This window comes from Phoca vitulina, unplaced genomic scaffold (assembly GCF_004348235.1).
Source record: "Phoca vitulina isolate PV1807 unplaced genomic scaffold, GSC_HSeal_1.0 scaffold33, whole genome shotgun sequence".
NCBI lineage: Eukaryota > Metazoa > Chordata > Mammalia > Carnivora > Phocidae > Phoca > Phoca vitulina.
In genome coordinates this window covers 651953-666419 of record NW_022589736.1, presented here as the reverse complement: position 1 = coordinate 666419, position 14467 = coordinate 651953, and the positions used below count along the sequence as shown (strand labels likewise).

The window sequence follows — 14467 nt, the reverse complement described above, 5'->3', positions numbered from 1 at the left end:
AACGGGCCACTGCCCATGGACAGGCCCACCCTAAGTTCCCACCCTGGAATAGCCCCAAGCGGCATGGGGCCCCCAGCTCCTCCGCCAGCAGCTATGAAATGGACACCTCTCCACCTTGAAGCAACCTCCCCCACCCCCAACTTGTCATCCGTGCAGCTCCCCCTGAGATTTCTCAGCCCCTGCAGGGTTCACAGTCCTACTTATTAACTCCAATTACATGGGGCCCTGCTGCCTTCATCACTCCTCCCAGCTAGCACCTGTCCCCCAGCTGTCTGAGTCACTGAAGGCCCCATCCTCCAACCTGTGGAGACACTCCTGGAACAGCCTCATGTTGCTTCTGTGACACCTGGCTCTACTGTCCCTCCACCTCTCTAGGCTCCAGCTCCCCTTCCATCACCCATCCTTCACCAGTCCCCGTCTATACTCCTGCCCCACCTTGGACCATCTGGCCCCAGCCCATTGTTCTCAGGCCACCACCCCAGGTCTTCTGGACTTTGATGTGCCTCTGCTCAGATGCCTACCTGATGCCACCCCCGAATGTCGTCACCTCACCAGGATGTCCACAAGCGAACGCTCCCTCCTCCCTTGCTCTGCCCCCAACACACGTGTCCTCCTCACCTCTATATTTAAATACGTACTGGGCCCCGCCAAGTACCTTGCCCCGCGCTAGGTGGCCTGGGGTCCGCAGGGTACCTCGGCCCTGCTTTAGGGCGCCTTCAATAGGACAAAGACAAACTGAACCGTAAGCAATCACAGGTGCCTCCATCTACCCAGTCGTCCAAACCAGATGTCCGTGCACCACCGGAGGACCCTCTGCGACCCCCGGGCCCAGGTCCAAGCGGGAGTGGCGGCGGGTGCCGCGGGGGCGTGGACGCGGGAGCCCGAGCGCCGGGGGCGGGGCCGGGAGGCGGGCCCTGAGCCCTGGGCTCGGGATTGGGTAGCCCGGCCGGAAGGGGGCGGTCTCCTAGCCCGGAAAGGACCCGACTTCCCGGAGGCGGCAAATCCGGAGGATCCGCGCCTGTCTACATGCTGCCCGCGGGCTGCTCGCGCCGGTGAGACCCGCGCGCTGGGAGGGAGCGGGGCGGGAGGGGGCGCGGCGCTCGGCCGGCCGGGGTGCTGAGCCGCCGGTGCGCCCCCCCCCCCCCCAGGCTGGTGGCCGAGCTGCGGGATGCCCGGGACGCCTGCGCCGAGCGACAGCGGCAGCTGGAGCGGAGCCTGCGTGTCTCCCGCCGGCTGCTGCGGACCTGGTACGCGGACCCCGAGGCCGCCCTCGGAACCCCGCTCAGAGCCCCCCGGCTGCGAGCCCGGGCCCAGCGCCCACTTGCTTGTTGCCAGCTGTGCTCCCCTTTGTCTGCAGGCTCTGAGGGTGGGGAGCTGCCGCGAGGCCAGGCGGCTCCTTGGGGTCGGTAGGTTCTGGGCCCTGCCTCTCGGCCGTGCCACGCCTGTACTGTGTCTTGGCAGGGAACCAGTCGAGACGCCGGCTGCGGAGCCAGCCCCAGGGCCAGAAACTAATGAAGAGGCCCCGCCTCCCGGTAAACCTCCACCACCCACCTTCTCTTGGTGCCGCCCCTGCTCTGTTTTCTGACAAGCAGTGGTGAGTGACCACTGCAAGAGTTTTTGGGTTTTGCAGCATGCACACCCAGCCCTCAAGAACTCAAGGAGCTGGAGCTTCTGACCCAGGCACTGGAGAAGGCTGTACGGGTGAGAAAAGGCACATCTAAGGCTGGAGAAAGAAACAAGGCCCTCAGCCTCAAGTCTGGGTCCGCTGCCACTTCTGCCACCACAGCCTCTGCCCCGTCCCGGGCCTTCAGCCAGGCTGGCAGTCGAGCCTCAGAGACAAAACCACCCAGGGGCACCCACCAGACCACGGTGCCTGCCAGGGGCCTCCCTGAGTGCAGGCTTCCATCAGTGGGGGATCGCACCCATATGGGGAGAGGAGCCCGAGCCACCAAGCCTGGACCAGGCCTCAGGGACCAACAGATACCCCCATCAGCTGCTCCTCAGGCCCCAGAAGCTTTCACACTGAAGGAGAAGGGGTAGGTTTCCCAGACCCTTCCTGGAGGAACTGTTGTTTCTGCCTGATCAGATCCTGGCCAGCAGCAGGAAGCTGGGATGACAGGGAGGGCAGGGCATTGAGCTGGATGTGGGCCAGGGAAGCCCCCAGGGTGCCATCCCATGAGATCCATGTCCCAAAGCTGGCAGAATGGACCATTGCTGGAGTCTGTCCCCTTCTCCCTGGTTGTCCAGTGCCCCATCCTCTTATCCACTCAGCCCGGGGGCTCCAAATGGGCTGTGGAGGGCCTGGGCTCTGCTCCTGGTGTCCTCTCTTCTCTCGGCCAGGGCAGACCTGGACTGTGCTGGCTCCCACAACCAAGCTGGAAGCCCTGTTGCTTGTTTGGGGGGAGAAGCCCCAGAGTGAGGCTACTCTGAGCACTGACTTCCCTGACAGCATCCTGCTGAAGCTACCTATGGCCTACAGGAAAGCGGCTTCCCAGAACTTCCGGTAAGGCTGGGTCTCAGCTGGGTGGGGGTGGAGGGGAGAGCAGGAAGGCCTAGGCTTGCCACCAGCACAGGGCCGCATCGGTAAGACTTTTCCAGCAGGTCCCTCTGCTTTGTTGGCTGGGTGGGGACACTTTCCACGTTAAGAGAGTCTGCCTAGCTAGGACTTAGACTCAGCGGGCTTTGAGGTTGGGAGACTTTGCGTCCCCATCTGTCTTCTCTGTGGAGGTGAGGGTGAGTGTCAGCTCCGTAGAGGTGCAGTAGGGGTTAAACAAGGCGGTGCCTTTCGTGGTTAGTGCTGTGTCTGCTCCAGAATTCTTTACCGGAGTCCTAGCTAGTCCCAGTGACCCAGGGCTGCCAGCTCCTCTCCTCTCCTGCCTCGAATTCTCTCCTCGTACTTCCCAGAGTGGGTCCACTCTGTCCCCTTTTCACGGACAGCGTCCTCTCCCTTCCCCACGGCCTCTGGAGGCGCCTCCTGGCATTCAGCAGAGCCAGACACCCCTCATGGGGCCCCTACCCCTGGCCTTTCCCTGCCTCCTGAGGCCCAGCTGGATGGACTAACGGCATCCCCCTCTGGTTCCCGGGTGCCTGCATTCCAGCCTGTGGGCCCAGTTCAGCTCTACACAGACCAGTGACTCCAGGGATGCTGCTACCACGGCCAAAACCCAGTTCCTCCAGAAAATGAAGATGATGGTATTCTTGCTGGGCTTGTGGGACCCCTGGGGGCGGGGGGTGGTTCTGGCTCTAAGCCTGGTGAGTTTAAGGAGCAACTCCAGGAAGGGCCAGAGCCACTCTGGGGTCCTGTCCTTGGTGGGAGAGGAAGGAGGGAACCTGGCTGCAGAGGAGTTTCCCTGACCCGTATCTAGTCAGGCTGGCCCGGCTCTGGGCTCAGTGCTGCGGAGGCGGAGGCGGAGGTGGGGCTCCTGCAGAAGGCCTGCTCCCTGCTGAGACGGCGAATGGAGGAAGAGCTCTCGGCAGGTGAGTGGGCCCTGGTGTGTGTCTCGGGGCAGGGAGGGCTTGGGCCTGGCATGGACCTGGCCTGCCCTCCCTGCCTTTTGCGTAGACCCTGCTGACTGGATGCAGGAGTACCACTGCCTGCTTACCCTGGAGGGGCTGCAGGCCATCACGGGGCAGCGCCTCCGCAGAGTGCAGGGGCTGCGTGCAGGTGAGCACTGCCCCCCCCCCCACCTTGTGCTGCGGTCTGCTCGGCGGTCAAAGTCCTCTAGCCAAAGGGCAGCATTAGCAGCTGCCCAGGAGTGGGGTCACCCCACTGCCTCTCCAGACACAGCCCTGTCCCTGTAAATAGTCAGCTTATTTATCTCATTCCCAAGATAGTGCCACGTGAGAGTCAGAGACGTACTGGCAGATGACTTGCCTGGTATTGCAAGAGACGGTTGTTGGTGGATAGTAGGGCTTCATCCAGGAGGCAAGTGGGAAGGAGGTCCCTGGCTGTCACCGCATGAGGCCACATCCCCCTGTCCTCACAGCGGTGGCGGGACAGCAGCTGGGGCCATGGCCTGAAGGGAGATGCCCCAGAGCCTCAGTGCCCTGTGAAGGAAGAACAGACCCTAGCTGGAGCCCCCAGCTTCTTCTCTACTCCAGCACCAAGGAGCTGCAGACTCTGGCGGCCCTCAGGCTGCGGGTGGCCATGCTAGAGCAGCAGATCCACCTGGAAAAGGTACAGCCCGAGTAAGGGGGTGGGGACTAGGTGACTGGGTGCCGGGGGAGTGGTGGGCTTTGGGCCCATCCAGCAGACGGAGCCTCCGGGCTGTGCACAGCCAACAGCACTGGCCCAGGGGCAGATCTTTGGAAGGAAGAAGGGGCTGGCACATGGTGCCTGAAGCCCTCCCTGGAACTGCCCTGCTGTGGGGGCCTTCTGCAAGCCCTCAGCTAGCTGCCGGGGACAGGGCCCCCGCTGAGATCCTGGCCCTGCATTACCCCCTAGGTCCTGATGGCTGAACTCCTACCACTGGTGAGCACACGGGACCCACAGGGGCCGTCCTGGCTGGTGCTTTGCCGAGCTGTGTATAGCCTGCTCTGTGAGGGAGGGGAGTGCTTCCTCACCATCCTTCGAGATGAACCTGCCAACTGAGCCCTTCCCATGGCCAGCAGCCCCGTACCTTGCCCCCTTCCCAGGCCGCCGGACCCCGGCAGGAGGGTGAGCTCGTTCTGACCCAGACAACTGGGAGAGCAGCACCCTATTAGGTGAACTGGGATTGAGAGGATTTTTGATGTGGGCCTGGGGGCCCAGAGATGGCTATACCCCCACGGGAAACCAGGGTTCCCCGGGTGGGTTGGGGACAGCCCCCTGGATCTTCTTGAGGAGCCCAGGGCCCCAAAGCTAGTGGTCAGGCCTCTGCTTGGCTTGGCCTTCTGCAGGCTTGGAGACCAGAGGCCTGCTGGGCTTTTTTCTTAGCTGCCTCTGTTTTTTCTTGCTTCAGACTTACAAGCCGCTTGTGTGACGTTAAAACTACTTTAGAAAGTATATGTGTAAGAGGGAACTTGGTGTGTTTGGTTTTTTCTTTGTGTTTTTGCTTACCAAGAACATAGCAAGCATATTTATCATATTTATTGAGAACACACATAGACCTTCTGTACTGAAGGGAGGGGAAGGACACTGAAGGGGAGCAGCACTGGGGACTCCCCTCAGGCTTGGGCCCTAGCACACCTGAAACCCCTCCCAGAATTGCCTGGACCGGGCTCACTGGAAGACACAAAAGCCACCAGCCCATATCAGAGTGGGCGGGCACTGTGTGGTCACAGCGGTCCTTCTAGCACCCGTGCTCACCACTTCTCCTGGGCTGTTGCTGTGGCCAGTGTGGGCCCCCCAACACTGACTTACCACCAGGGAACTCGCCCCTCACCTACGCCAGTGTCACCTCCTCCAAGGCTCCAGCCTCCCCCGCTGAAGGAAGGCAAGAAAACGTAGAGCTCAAGGTCATGGTCTCTGGGTTTACACCAGTCACAGGTTTGGGTTTCCACTGTGACTTGATTTCTGCTGTGGGACTTTCAGCAAGATTCTTAAGGGCCCTGAGCCTCAATTCTCAGTGTCGTCCCCACTGTCATACTGGTGGTAATTGTTGGGAGAGGTTATTGAAGAGACGCGACCACCCGCTGCCGTGGGAGCTGGATCTGGGCCATGGGAGGTTTCTCACGTCCTCCCCTGTCCTTGGAATGTGGGTTCCACTGGCCTTTTCACTCCCAGAGGCTGCTCCCAGGACACAGCCCTGAGGTAGTGATGTGGCTCTGAGAACACCCGCATGGGCCTCTCCTGACACCACCTTTTAGGCTCTGGCGGGCAGGTGCAGGGATGTAAGTTCCGTTTGCTTAGGAACCCTGCCGCCTACCCACCTGGAGGGGCCCACCTCTTGCTTCAGTCTCTGCCTGCCCTCTGCATGTTCGGCCAGTTTCAGATGACACCTGCAAGGCTCCCAAGGGGCCCGCGTGCCAACAGTAATAGCTATTACCGCTGTGGCTAGGGCGAGGACAAATTACACAGTAGTAGGCCCTGGGGAGGGCTGGGAGGCTGTAGTGTTCTTTAAGTAAACCTTGCCTAGGCACCTGTGCCAATCAAGCACAATCCTCAGAGCTGGGTCATTGGCCCTTTGCGTAGCTAGCGATGAGCAACAGGGAATTAGCACCAGCCTCTGCCCCAAGAGGACCCAGGCCCCGGACCAGGTAGCTGCTGGAGAAGGCCAGGTTTTCTGAGAGCCAGGTGAGGTGTCACAGGAATGGGGAATGAGCTGAGTGATGTTGAGGCAGCCTTGGGGTGGCCCCAGGGCCCCCAGCAGGAAATCCTACTTGTAAAAGCCCCCACAGTCCCACAGGCCAGAAACCCTGAACATGGAATCTCCGGTCTTGCAGGCTGCTGGGAACCAGATGACAGACCAAAGTAGGAAACCTAAAAACAGTCCTCATTGCACTGAGGGGCCTGTAGGGAGTGAAAGAGCTCCGGGGCAGGAACAGGGAAGGGGGAGCCAAGAGATGGGAAGCCTGGGGGACGCCTACCCCCTCCTGGCCACTCCCTTGCTGCTTCCAGAGCTCATGCCCAGTTGCTCTGATCTTGAGGAACCCTTCATTTCCAGGGTGAGTCCCACCACCACCCTGTCACTGGCCAAAATCAGTTTCCATAGCTAGTGGTCTCCACCATAATTATTTAATCCGCCAGCTCACTTGGTTTGTGGTGTACCTTCCCTACTGGACCTCTGCCCCCTGAGGGCAGGGGTGCTGTCCACCTTGGTTCCTAGCAAGGCCCAGATGGGTGCCTGAAGGTTGTGGACTCAATGACCCACCTATCAGGACCAGTCCCGGTGGTGTCTTTTGGAGGGCTGCCCGCACCTGGGCAGGAAGGGGCGGCCCGGAGCCTGAGGGAGAAGGAGGGCAGAGGTCTGGGTGAGCGCCCCCCTCTAGATTCATGCCCGCCCACCCTGATTCAGCGCCAAAGTCGGGAGGCGGCGGCGAACTCCTCTCCCCAGCGTCCCGGTGGCGTCATCGCATCCCGGGCCAATCCGCTCTGACGTGGCGGTCGAGGAGGACGAGAGTGGGGGCTGCGCGGGCGCCCACACCCACCCAGAGCGCGGCCCCCCGTCGGCGGCATGAGCGCGCCCGAGCCCCCGCCCGCGGCGCCTGCCGAGCCCCCCGAACCCCCCGCGCCCCCCGCACCCCCCGAGCCCCCCGGGGCCCTGCGCGCGCTGCTTTTGGCCACCGGCGGCGTGGGGGGCTCCTGGCCGCGCTGCGTCCTGCCGTTCGGCGCCGTGACCCTGCTGGCCGGCGCCGCCGCCACGGCGATCACCTTCTCGCTGCGCGGACCCCACCTGGACCTGGAGCAGGGCGTGGCGCTGACCACGCTGGGCGCGGGCCTCGGGCTCCTGGCCGCCGCCTTCCTGTGCTGGCGCGGTCGGCGGCAGCGGCGGGCTGGGCGCGCGGGGCCGCGGGAACCGGGGACGTCCTGAGCCCGCGCGCGCGCGGCCCCCTCCCCAACGAAATCACCGGGAGCCGGACGCCTCCTCCCTCCGGACCTCGCCCCCCGCGGGGCGCGCACAGCACAGCGCGCGGGACGCGGAAGCCCCCTCCTCAGACCGTTCCTTCTTAAGCCCTTAGGAGGCCAAGGGGGTGGGGGCTACGAGCCATTTCCCTCTGCTCTTCGGACTCTCCTCTCCCCACTCCTCCCAACGTTGCTTTTCAGCGTTCTGCTTGGCGCGCAGAGCCGGTCGCGACCACAGAGAGGGCCTGCGTGACACGGGGGCCCTGCCGGGAGCGCAGGGTGCAGGATGGCCGCGGACTCGGCAGGGGCCACCCTCCTCGGGGTTAAGCCTGCCGTGCTCCCCTCCCCCAGCCGTCTGTCTTCCCTGCTGGGTTGGAAGCCCCTCTCAGCATAATAGACTCTCAATAAATGTTTGTGTGAAATGTGTACAAGTGGTGGCTTGCAAACGTCTGGAGGGAACAGGGCTGGGCCAGGAGTGTTGGATCAGTCTGCCTTTTAAGGGAAAGACCCCAGCCGCCCGAGGCCTGGGAATGTCTGGCCCCCTGGGTCCCCTCCTCCCCAGATAGGTTCCCCCAAAGCCAGCAGGTGTCACTGTGACTGGGAGTGGGAGTGGGAGGACTGCAGTGGGCTGATGAGGTGCATGTGGGGGCAGGGAGGCGGAGTCTCTTCTAAGGTGCCAGGATGGGGCAGGACCAGCGGAGAGGTGTGAGAGGCCCCAGAGACTGGGGACAGGTGCAATGAGCCTGGACTAGGGACTGGGGAGAAGGCCCTCCCTCACTCTCAGCAGGCCATCCTAGGGGCCAGAAGAGAATGTGTGCAGGGGGCCGTTCTGGGGGAAGAGGCCCGGCTGCCTGCAGCCTCTTCCCTGGGGAGCTGGTAGTACCACCGCCCTCTGGGCCCAGAGCTCCCTGCTTGCTAAAACGGATGAACACTCGTGCATGCAGCAGGCTGAGCCCTGGGGGCCTCCTTCCACCCACATCACAAACCACCAGATGTTCTGCAGACCTTAGCCCCAACTCCCGAGGAGGCTGGGCTGCAGACAAAGCCTGCAAGTCTGACACAGGGTTGGAGGGGAGGCTGCTCCCTGATTTCCAATTTCCTGTCTTCCCTCCTGAGTCTTGAAGTCCAGACAACCAGGGGCTCCCTGGAGGCTTGTCTCAGGTTCTGTGGAACCCTTGTATTGGGCCTGGGCATCTCTCCCCACCGTGGCCAGCTAGTCACCTCTTAGCTTCTAACGGTCCCAGAAGGATCTGTTGCAGCCGGTACTCTCTTGCCAGGGCTCCGCTCATCCCAGGCTGAGGCTGATGATCAGAAGGACCTTGAAGAGGGTGGTTGGGAAGATGCCGTTTTTGAACTTTACTCGTGCTGGAGCATACTGGGCTCCCTGTCAGCTCCCTCATTCATGCACGGCTATCTGTTGTAAGGGGCATGTTCTTTTCATCTCAAAGTTGAGATTAGGTGCCATGGCACCTGCTCTGTGGGGCAGAGGAGACCCACAGACTCCCTGCTGCTGCGAAAGGCGAGGGGAGCGAGGCCAGCAGCCCCTCTGACTCAATTCTCCCCAAGTCTCCCATGATCTCATCAGCCCCTGCACCCCACCCCCCCCACCCTTACATTTGTGAGGGCCTGACCAGAAGGTGCTAGTCACTTCAGGTGCCCCATCACCCTGTCTTCCTGGCTGCTCCATCCTCTTCTCCTTTGGTTTCCCCTGGGAGGCTCCAGTGTCCTCCTGTCCCTCCTCTCCTAAACAGCAAGAAGATTCTGCTTCTCTCTACCTTCTTCTTGTGGGTCCTTGCAGTATCTCTGGCCCAGCTACAAGAGGCAGCTCTGCCTACCCAGACACACCCACGTGGCATCCTCCATCAGCTGCCAGGCCTGGCCTAGTCAGCCTCTCATCTGAAACTTCAGACCTCACAACTTCTCCCAGGTCAGACATGTTCCCGTGTTCCCTGCCCCCTCTGCACGAAGCTGACCCTTCCTGGGATGCTGCCCTGCCCCTCCATCAAGGGCTTAATGGTTGTGGGGAAGTGGCGTCTATCCAGAGCAGTTCTGGTCTCTCTTGGCTGGGTCACTCTCAGCTGCAGCTGCCTCATCCCCAGCTGGTGCCCAGACTGCCCAGCTGAGTTCCTGCCTCAGTTTCTCTACCCAAACCTGCTGGTATGTGGACCAGGCTCAGGGGGTCTGACACTGAGCTGTCTGTGACCAGGCCCTCCCCATGGACCAAACTCCACTCCCTACCCTCCACAGGGGTCCTCGACTGCTGACCAAGACCCTGAACCCCATGCGGCCCTGTTAATTAGTAGGCTCTCCCCCACCCCAGCTTCTGCTTTCTCCCTGCCAGCTCTGGGGACTGGCCCCATCTTGGTGATGCAACTAGATAGAGACCCAGAGATGCTTTGGGACAAGGGTTTGGCCTGATCTGGGTCGGATATGCCAATTTCATTACTTAGGTGAGCTCCAGTCAGACCCGGAGGACACATCCTTCCTGAACATAAAACAAGAGGGACTCAAGTCGGTGGAGCCCCTGGCTGCGTCCAATACCTTTGCGGCTTATCAACTGTCCCCTCCCCGCCCCCCCACCAATGGCTCAGCAAAGTTGAGTAACAGTCCAATGAAAAAAATAAATCTCAGGTTAGGGAGCCTGAACCACAGAGCCAGAAATTGGAGCAGCTTGGATTCAAAATCAGACCTGGTCCCAATTGTGGGGTTTTTTTCTACTAGAGCAGACCACTGCTTGGAGACATCCTATAACCACCAGCCCTGCTTGGCTGCTACAGCCCTGAGTGTTCCCTGTAGAGACCCAGGGGAGCATCAGGGCACCAGCCTTCAGATGCAGGGCTTAGCCTGCCAGATGGGCCTGAGGGAGGAGGCGGCCAGACCCCCGCCCAGCACGTGGCACAGCCCCAGGAGCAGTCAGGGCCTGAATGCAGGCCGGGGACCCTGCTGGGTGGTCCCCCACGGGCTGCGTGGCTGAGCCGCCCCTTCCAGACCCCTCCCGCCAGCGCATTCCTGGCTCCCCGGCCCCTCCCCCGGCTCCCGGGCCTCCCAGCCCCCTCCCCCGCTGGCCCAGCCAGTGTCTGAATCTGCTTCTGATTCCGGCTCTGCCGACGAGGCCCCCTCCCCTCCCCTCCCCTCCCTCCTTCCCGGCCCGAGCAGCCCCGCCCCCGGCTGGGCCCAGGCTTGCGCCTACTGCGCCCCCCACCCCCTCCTGGCACAGCTCGCCCGCCTTCGCTACAGCCGGGAGGAGGCGGCGGCCGGGGCGCCCCAGGCCCCGCCCGCCCTCGGCCCTTCCCGGGAGGCCGGGAGACCTGCTCGACCCGGCCCTCGGTGGGTGAGTGCAGCGGCGGACGACGGGTGGGGCCTCCGCGGGCGGAGGCGCCGGGAGCGGGGGCGACTCCTGTCATCGCTCCAGGCCCAGCGGGACGACGCGCCAGCATCCCCGCTATTGCGCTTGGCCCGGGGCGTGCCCGCGGCTGCTCCCACCTCTTGGCCCCGGCTGGGGCCTCCCGGGATTGCTCGGCATTGCGGGCCAGCGGGCAGAGCCCCGGATCCGGGCTCTCTCTCCCCGAGGGCAGCGGCGTGGGGCCCGGCGGGCTGGCTGATCCACCGCGGCTCCGGCCATGCCCGGCTGGCCCTGGGGGCTGCTGCTGACCGCGGGCACGCTTTCGACCGCGCTGAGCCTGGGGCCGCCAGCGCCCGCCGACCCCTGCCATGACGACGGGGGCGCGCCCCGCGGCTGCGTGCCCGGCCTGGTGAACGCCGCCTTGGGCCGCGAGGTTCTGGCGTCCAGCACGTGCGGCCGGCCGGCCACGCGGGCCTGTGATGCCTCGGACCCGAAGCGGGCACACCCCGCCGCCCTCCTGACCTCCGCAGGGAGCACCACCAGCCCTGTGTGCTGGCGTTCGGACTCACTGACACAGGCGCCCCACAACGTGACCCTCACAGTGCCCCTGGGCAAGGCTTTTGAGCTGGTGTTCGTGAGCTTGCGCTTCTGCTCGGCGCCCCCAGCCTCGGTGGCCCTGCTCAAGTCACAGGATCACGGCGGCAGCTGGGCCCCACTGGGCTTCTTCTCCTCCCGCTGTGGCCTGGACTATGGCCGCCTGCCTGCCCCTGCGGATGGCCCACCTGGCCCAGGGCCTGAAGCTCTGTGCTTCCCTGAGCCCCAGGTCCAGCCTGATGGTGGTGGCCTTCTGGCCTTCAGCGTGCAGGACGGAAGCCCACCAGGCCTGGATCTGGACAGCAGCCCAGTGCTCCAAGACTGGGTAACTGCCACAGACATTCGAGTAGTGCTCACAAGGCCTGCCATGCTGGGGGACACCAGGGACTCCATGGCCATGATCCCTTACTCTTACTCGGCTACTGAGCTCCAGGTGGGCGGGCGCTGCAAGTGCAATGGGCATGCCTCAAGGTGCCTGCTGGACACCCAGGGCCACCTCATCTGCGACTGTCAGCATGGCACCGAGGGCCCCGACTGCGGCCGCTGCAAGCCCTTCTACTGCGACAGGCCATGGCAGCGGGCCACGGCCCGGGAAGCCCACGCCTGCCTTGGTGAGGCCTTGGAGGGTGGCCTGGGGATCTTGGACCAGGCCAGCCTGCCCCTGACCCATCCCTTCCTGCAGCTTGCTCCTGCAATGGCCATGCCCGCCGCTGCCGCTTCAACATGGAGCTGTACCGACTGTCTGGCCGTCGTAGTGGTGGCGTCTGTCTCAACTGCCGGCACAATACCGCTGGCCGCCACTGCCACTACTGCAGGGAGGGCTTCTATCGCGACCCAGGGCGTGCCCTGAGCGACCGCCGCGCTTGCAGGGGTGAGCCTGCCACCAGCTCCCTGCACATCCTCACCTTCTGGCTCCCCGCATCCCCACGTGGGCTTCTAACCATCCCGACTCTGTCCTCAGCATGTGACTGTCACCCTGTTGGTGCCGCTGGCAAGACCTGCAACCAGACCACAGGCCAGTGTCCCTGCAAGGATGGCGTCACCGGCCTCACCTGCAATCGCTGCGCCCCTGGCTTCCAGCAGAGCCGCTCTCCGGTGGCCCCCTGTGTTAGTGAGTGACCCTGCCCTCCTTCAGCCACCTCAGCCGAGGCCACACCAGCTCCCTGCTGCTACCTGCTCATCCCCTGAGCCCTGCAAATGCTCCCCCTCCAGTGCAGGCCGTTCTCTCGTCCTGTCCGCAGAAATTCCTGTCCCTGGACCCACTGAGGAGAGCAGCCCTGTGGAGCCCCAGGGTGAGTGGACACAGAACAGGATCCCAGACTGGCATGACTGTGGGGGGAAGGCTATGGGTTCAAGGAGGGGAGGTGGAAAGGGTGGGGTAGGGAGGTGGGGATTGTTCTGTGCCAGCCTCCACACGCCCTCCAGACTGCGACCCGCACTGCAAACCAGCCCGGGGCAGTTACCGCATCAGCTTGAAGAAATTCTGCAGGAAGGACTACGGTAGGCCTCCTGCCCTCACCTTCTCACCTTGCCCTTTCCCTCCCTGGGCCTCCCACTGTCGCTGGCCCCGCCCTGTCAGCGCCCGGTGGCCTCTCGATGCCCACCCCCACCCCAGCGTTGACTGTCCCCTCTGTGCCCCCCTCCCCACACCGCGGGCGCGCAGCGTTCCTCCGCTCCGCCCGCCCCCTGACAGCTCCGCCCCGCTTGACCCCGCCCCCTCTCGCCCTCCCCCCAGCGGTGCAGGTGGCGGTGGGCGCGCGCGGCGAGGCGCGCGGCTCGTGGACGCGCTTCCCGGTGGCCGTGCTTGCAGTGTTCCGGAGCGGCGAGGAGCGCGCGAGGCGAGGGAGCAGCGCGCTGTGGGTGCCGGCGCGGGACGCGGCCTGCGGCTGCCCGCGCCTACTGCCGGGCCGCCGCTACCTGCTGCTTGGGGGCGGGCCAGGGACCGCGGTCGGGGGTCGGGGGCCCGGGCTCAGCGCCTCCCGCGGGAGCCTCGTGCTGCCCTGGCGCGATGCGTGGACGCGGCGCCTGCGGAGGCTGCAGCGGCGTGAGCGGCGGGGGCGCTGCGGGACGGCCTGAGCCCTAAGCGCGGGCGGGGCGCTGCTTCCACATTGAGGCGCACGTTCATCCAGTGCATCCGCCTGCAGAGGAGTCTTTGCTGGCGTCGCGCGCGTCGCCATCTGGGCCCTCCCCCGACCCTGCCCAGCGACTCCCTCGATGCCACGCGCCCATGCCTGGGAGGGGTGTGACGGACGCAGCGACACCCCGCCCCAACACAGAGGGATGTGATAGCCGCTGAGCTGCGTCCAGGCTCCCTTGGGCAGCTGTCAACCCACCTTCGCATTCTCTTCCCCCTCCAAGGGACACTGTGATAGTCCCACAAGGGACACTGTGACCCTCTCCCAACAGATATGAACCCCCTTGTGATGCCAGGACCCATCTAAGGTCTGAAAACACCCCAGGGGCTGCGATCGCTTCATCACGGACTCTGATCTCCAGAGAGTGCTCTAACTCCCCACGAGGCACCGTGGCCACCACGGACGCCTGTGGACCCCCGGGGGCTCGGCGGCACTGGCTCCCCCGCCCCCTGCCAGGACCCGCAGAGGGCGCTGTGTCTCCTCCCCCAGCGAGGACGGCAGCCTCTGGTCCCCGTCTGTCCCGCCTGTCACCTCCGCCTGCCCTGTCTCTGCCGCTTGGGCGTCCGTGTCCCTGTCCCCGCTGCGTCTCTGCCTGTGTTCGGCCTCTTTCTTGGCCTGCTGTGTCCCTGTCTTGTCTCCGTCCGGCTGTCTCTCTCGGCCTCGGCCTCAGGGCTCCACCGCTCAGGTCCCGCCCGGAGGACCCCCTGCGCCCCTTCTCCGCCCGCTCGGGACCGGACGTCGTGTCCACGCAGACGCGCGTTCCCAGGTCTACCCGTGACCCGTAGGGGCGGCAACTCTGGCTGGCAGCCCTCTCGGCTCCGGGCGCCCCCAGCCTTGCCTTTGGCTGGACACAGCATCCCCCGCCCGCTCGGCTCGCGCCCCCAGGGGCCGGCGCGCAAGCCCGCGCCCCCC

General features: G+C 64.2%; 2 protein-coding genes across 2 annotated transcripts; both read left to right on the top strand.

The window, feature by feature from the left end:
- Positions 1-967: 967 nt before the first annotated feature.
- TEDC2 (tubulin epsilon and delta complex 2) lies at positions 968-4994 on the top strand. The gene is made up of 10 exons (XM_032425819.1): positions 968-1052; positions 1149-1247; positions 1462-1532; positions 1631-2036; positions 2450-2503; positions 3099-3192; positions 3366-3477; positions 3563-3664; positions 3987-4177; positions 4445-4994. Exons 1-10 carry the CDS (start codon positions 1027-1029, stop codon positions 4589-4591), a joined length of 1302 nt encoding a protein of 433 aa, XP_032281710.1. The 5' UTR covers positions 968-1026; the 3' UTR covers positions 4592-4994.
- Positions 4995-11103: 6109 nt separating this feature from the next.
- On the top strand, positions 11104-13862 carry NTN3 (netrin 3). The gene is made up of 6 exons (XM_032425879.1): positions 11104-12031; positions 12103-12291; positions 12382-12531; positions 12662-12712; positions 12846-12920; positions 13156-13862. The coding sequence occupies exons 1-6, from the start codon at positions 11104-11106 to the stop codon at positions 13494-13496; spliced, it is 1734 nt and encodes a 577-aa protein (XP_032281770.1). The 3' UTR covers positions 13497-13862.
- The last annotated feature ends 605 nt before the right edge of the window (positions 13863-14467 follow it).

What these genes read in the sequence shown, in the direction of transcription:
- NTN3 (XM_032425879.1), top strand. Translation starts at nt 11,104, where the DNA reads ATGCCCGGCTGGCCCTGGGGGCTGCTGCTGACCGCGGGCACGCTTTCG. An exon ending in CAGCCCTGTGGAGCCCCAGG is followed by an intron (nt 12,713 to 12,845) that starts GTGAGTGGACAC and finishes CACGCCCTCCAG; the next exon opens with ACTGCGACCCGCACTGCAAA. An exon ending in ATTCTGCAGGAAGGACTACG is followed by an intron (nt 12,921 to 13,155) that starts GTAGGCCTCCTG and finishes CCCTCCCCCCAG; the next exon opens with CGGTGCAGGTGGCGGTGGGC.
- TEDC2 (XM_032425819.1), top strand. Translation starts at nt 1,027, where the DNA reads ATGCTGCCCGCGGGCTGCTCGCGCCG. An exon ending in GGAGGAAGAGCTCTCGGCAG is followed by an intron (nt 3,478 to 3,562) that starts GTGAGTGGGCCC and finishes CCTTTTGCGTAG; the next exon opens with ACCCTGCTGACTGGATGCAG. An exon ending in AGTGCAGGGGCTGCGTGCAG is followed by an intron (nt 3,665 to 3,986) that starts GTGAGCACTGCC and finishes CTGTCCTCACAG; the next exon opens with CGGTGGCGGGACAGCAGCTG.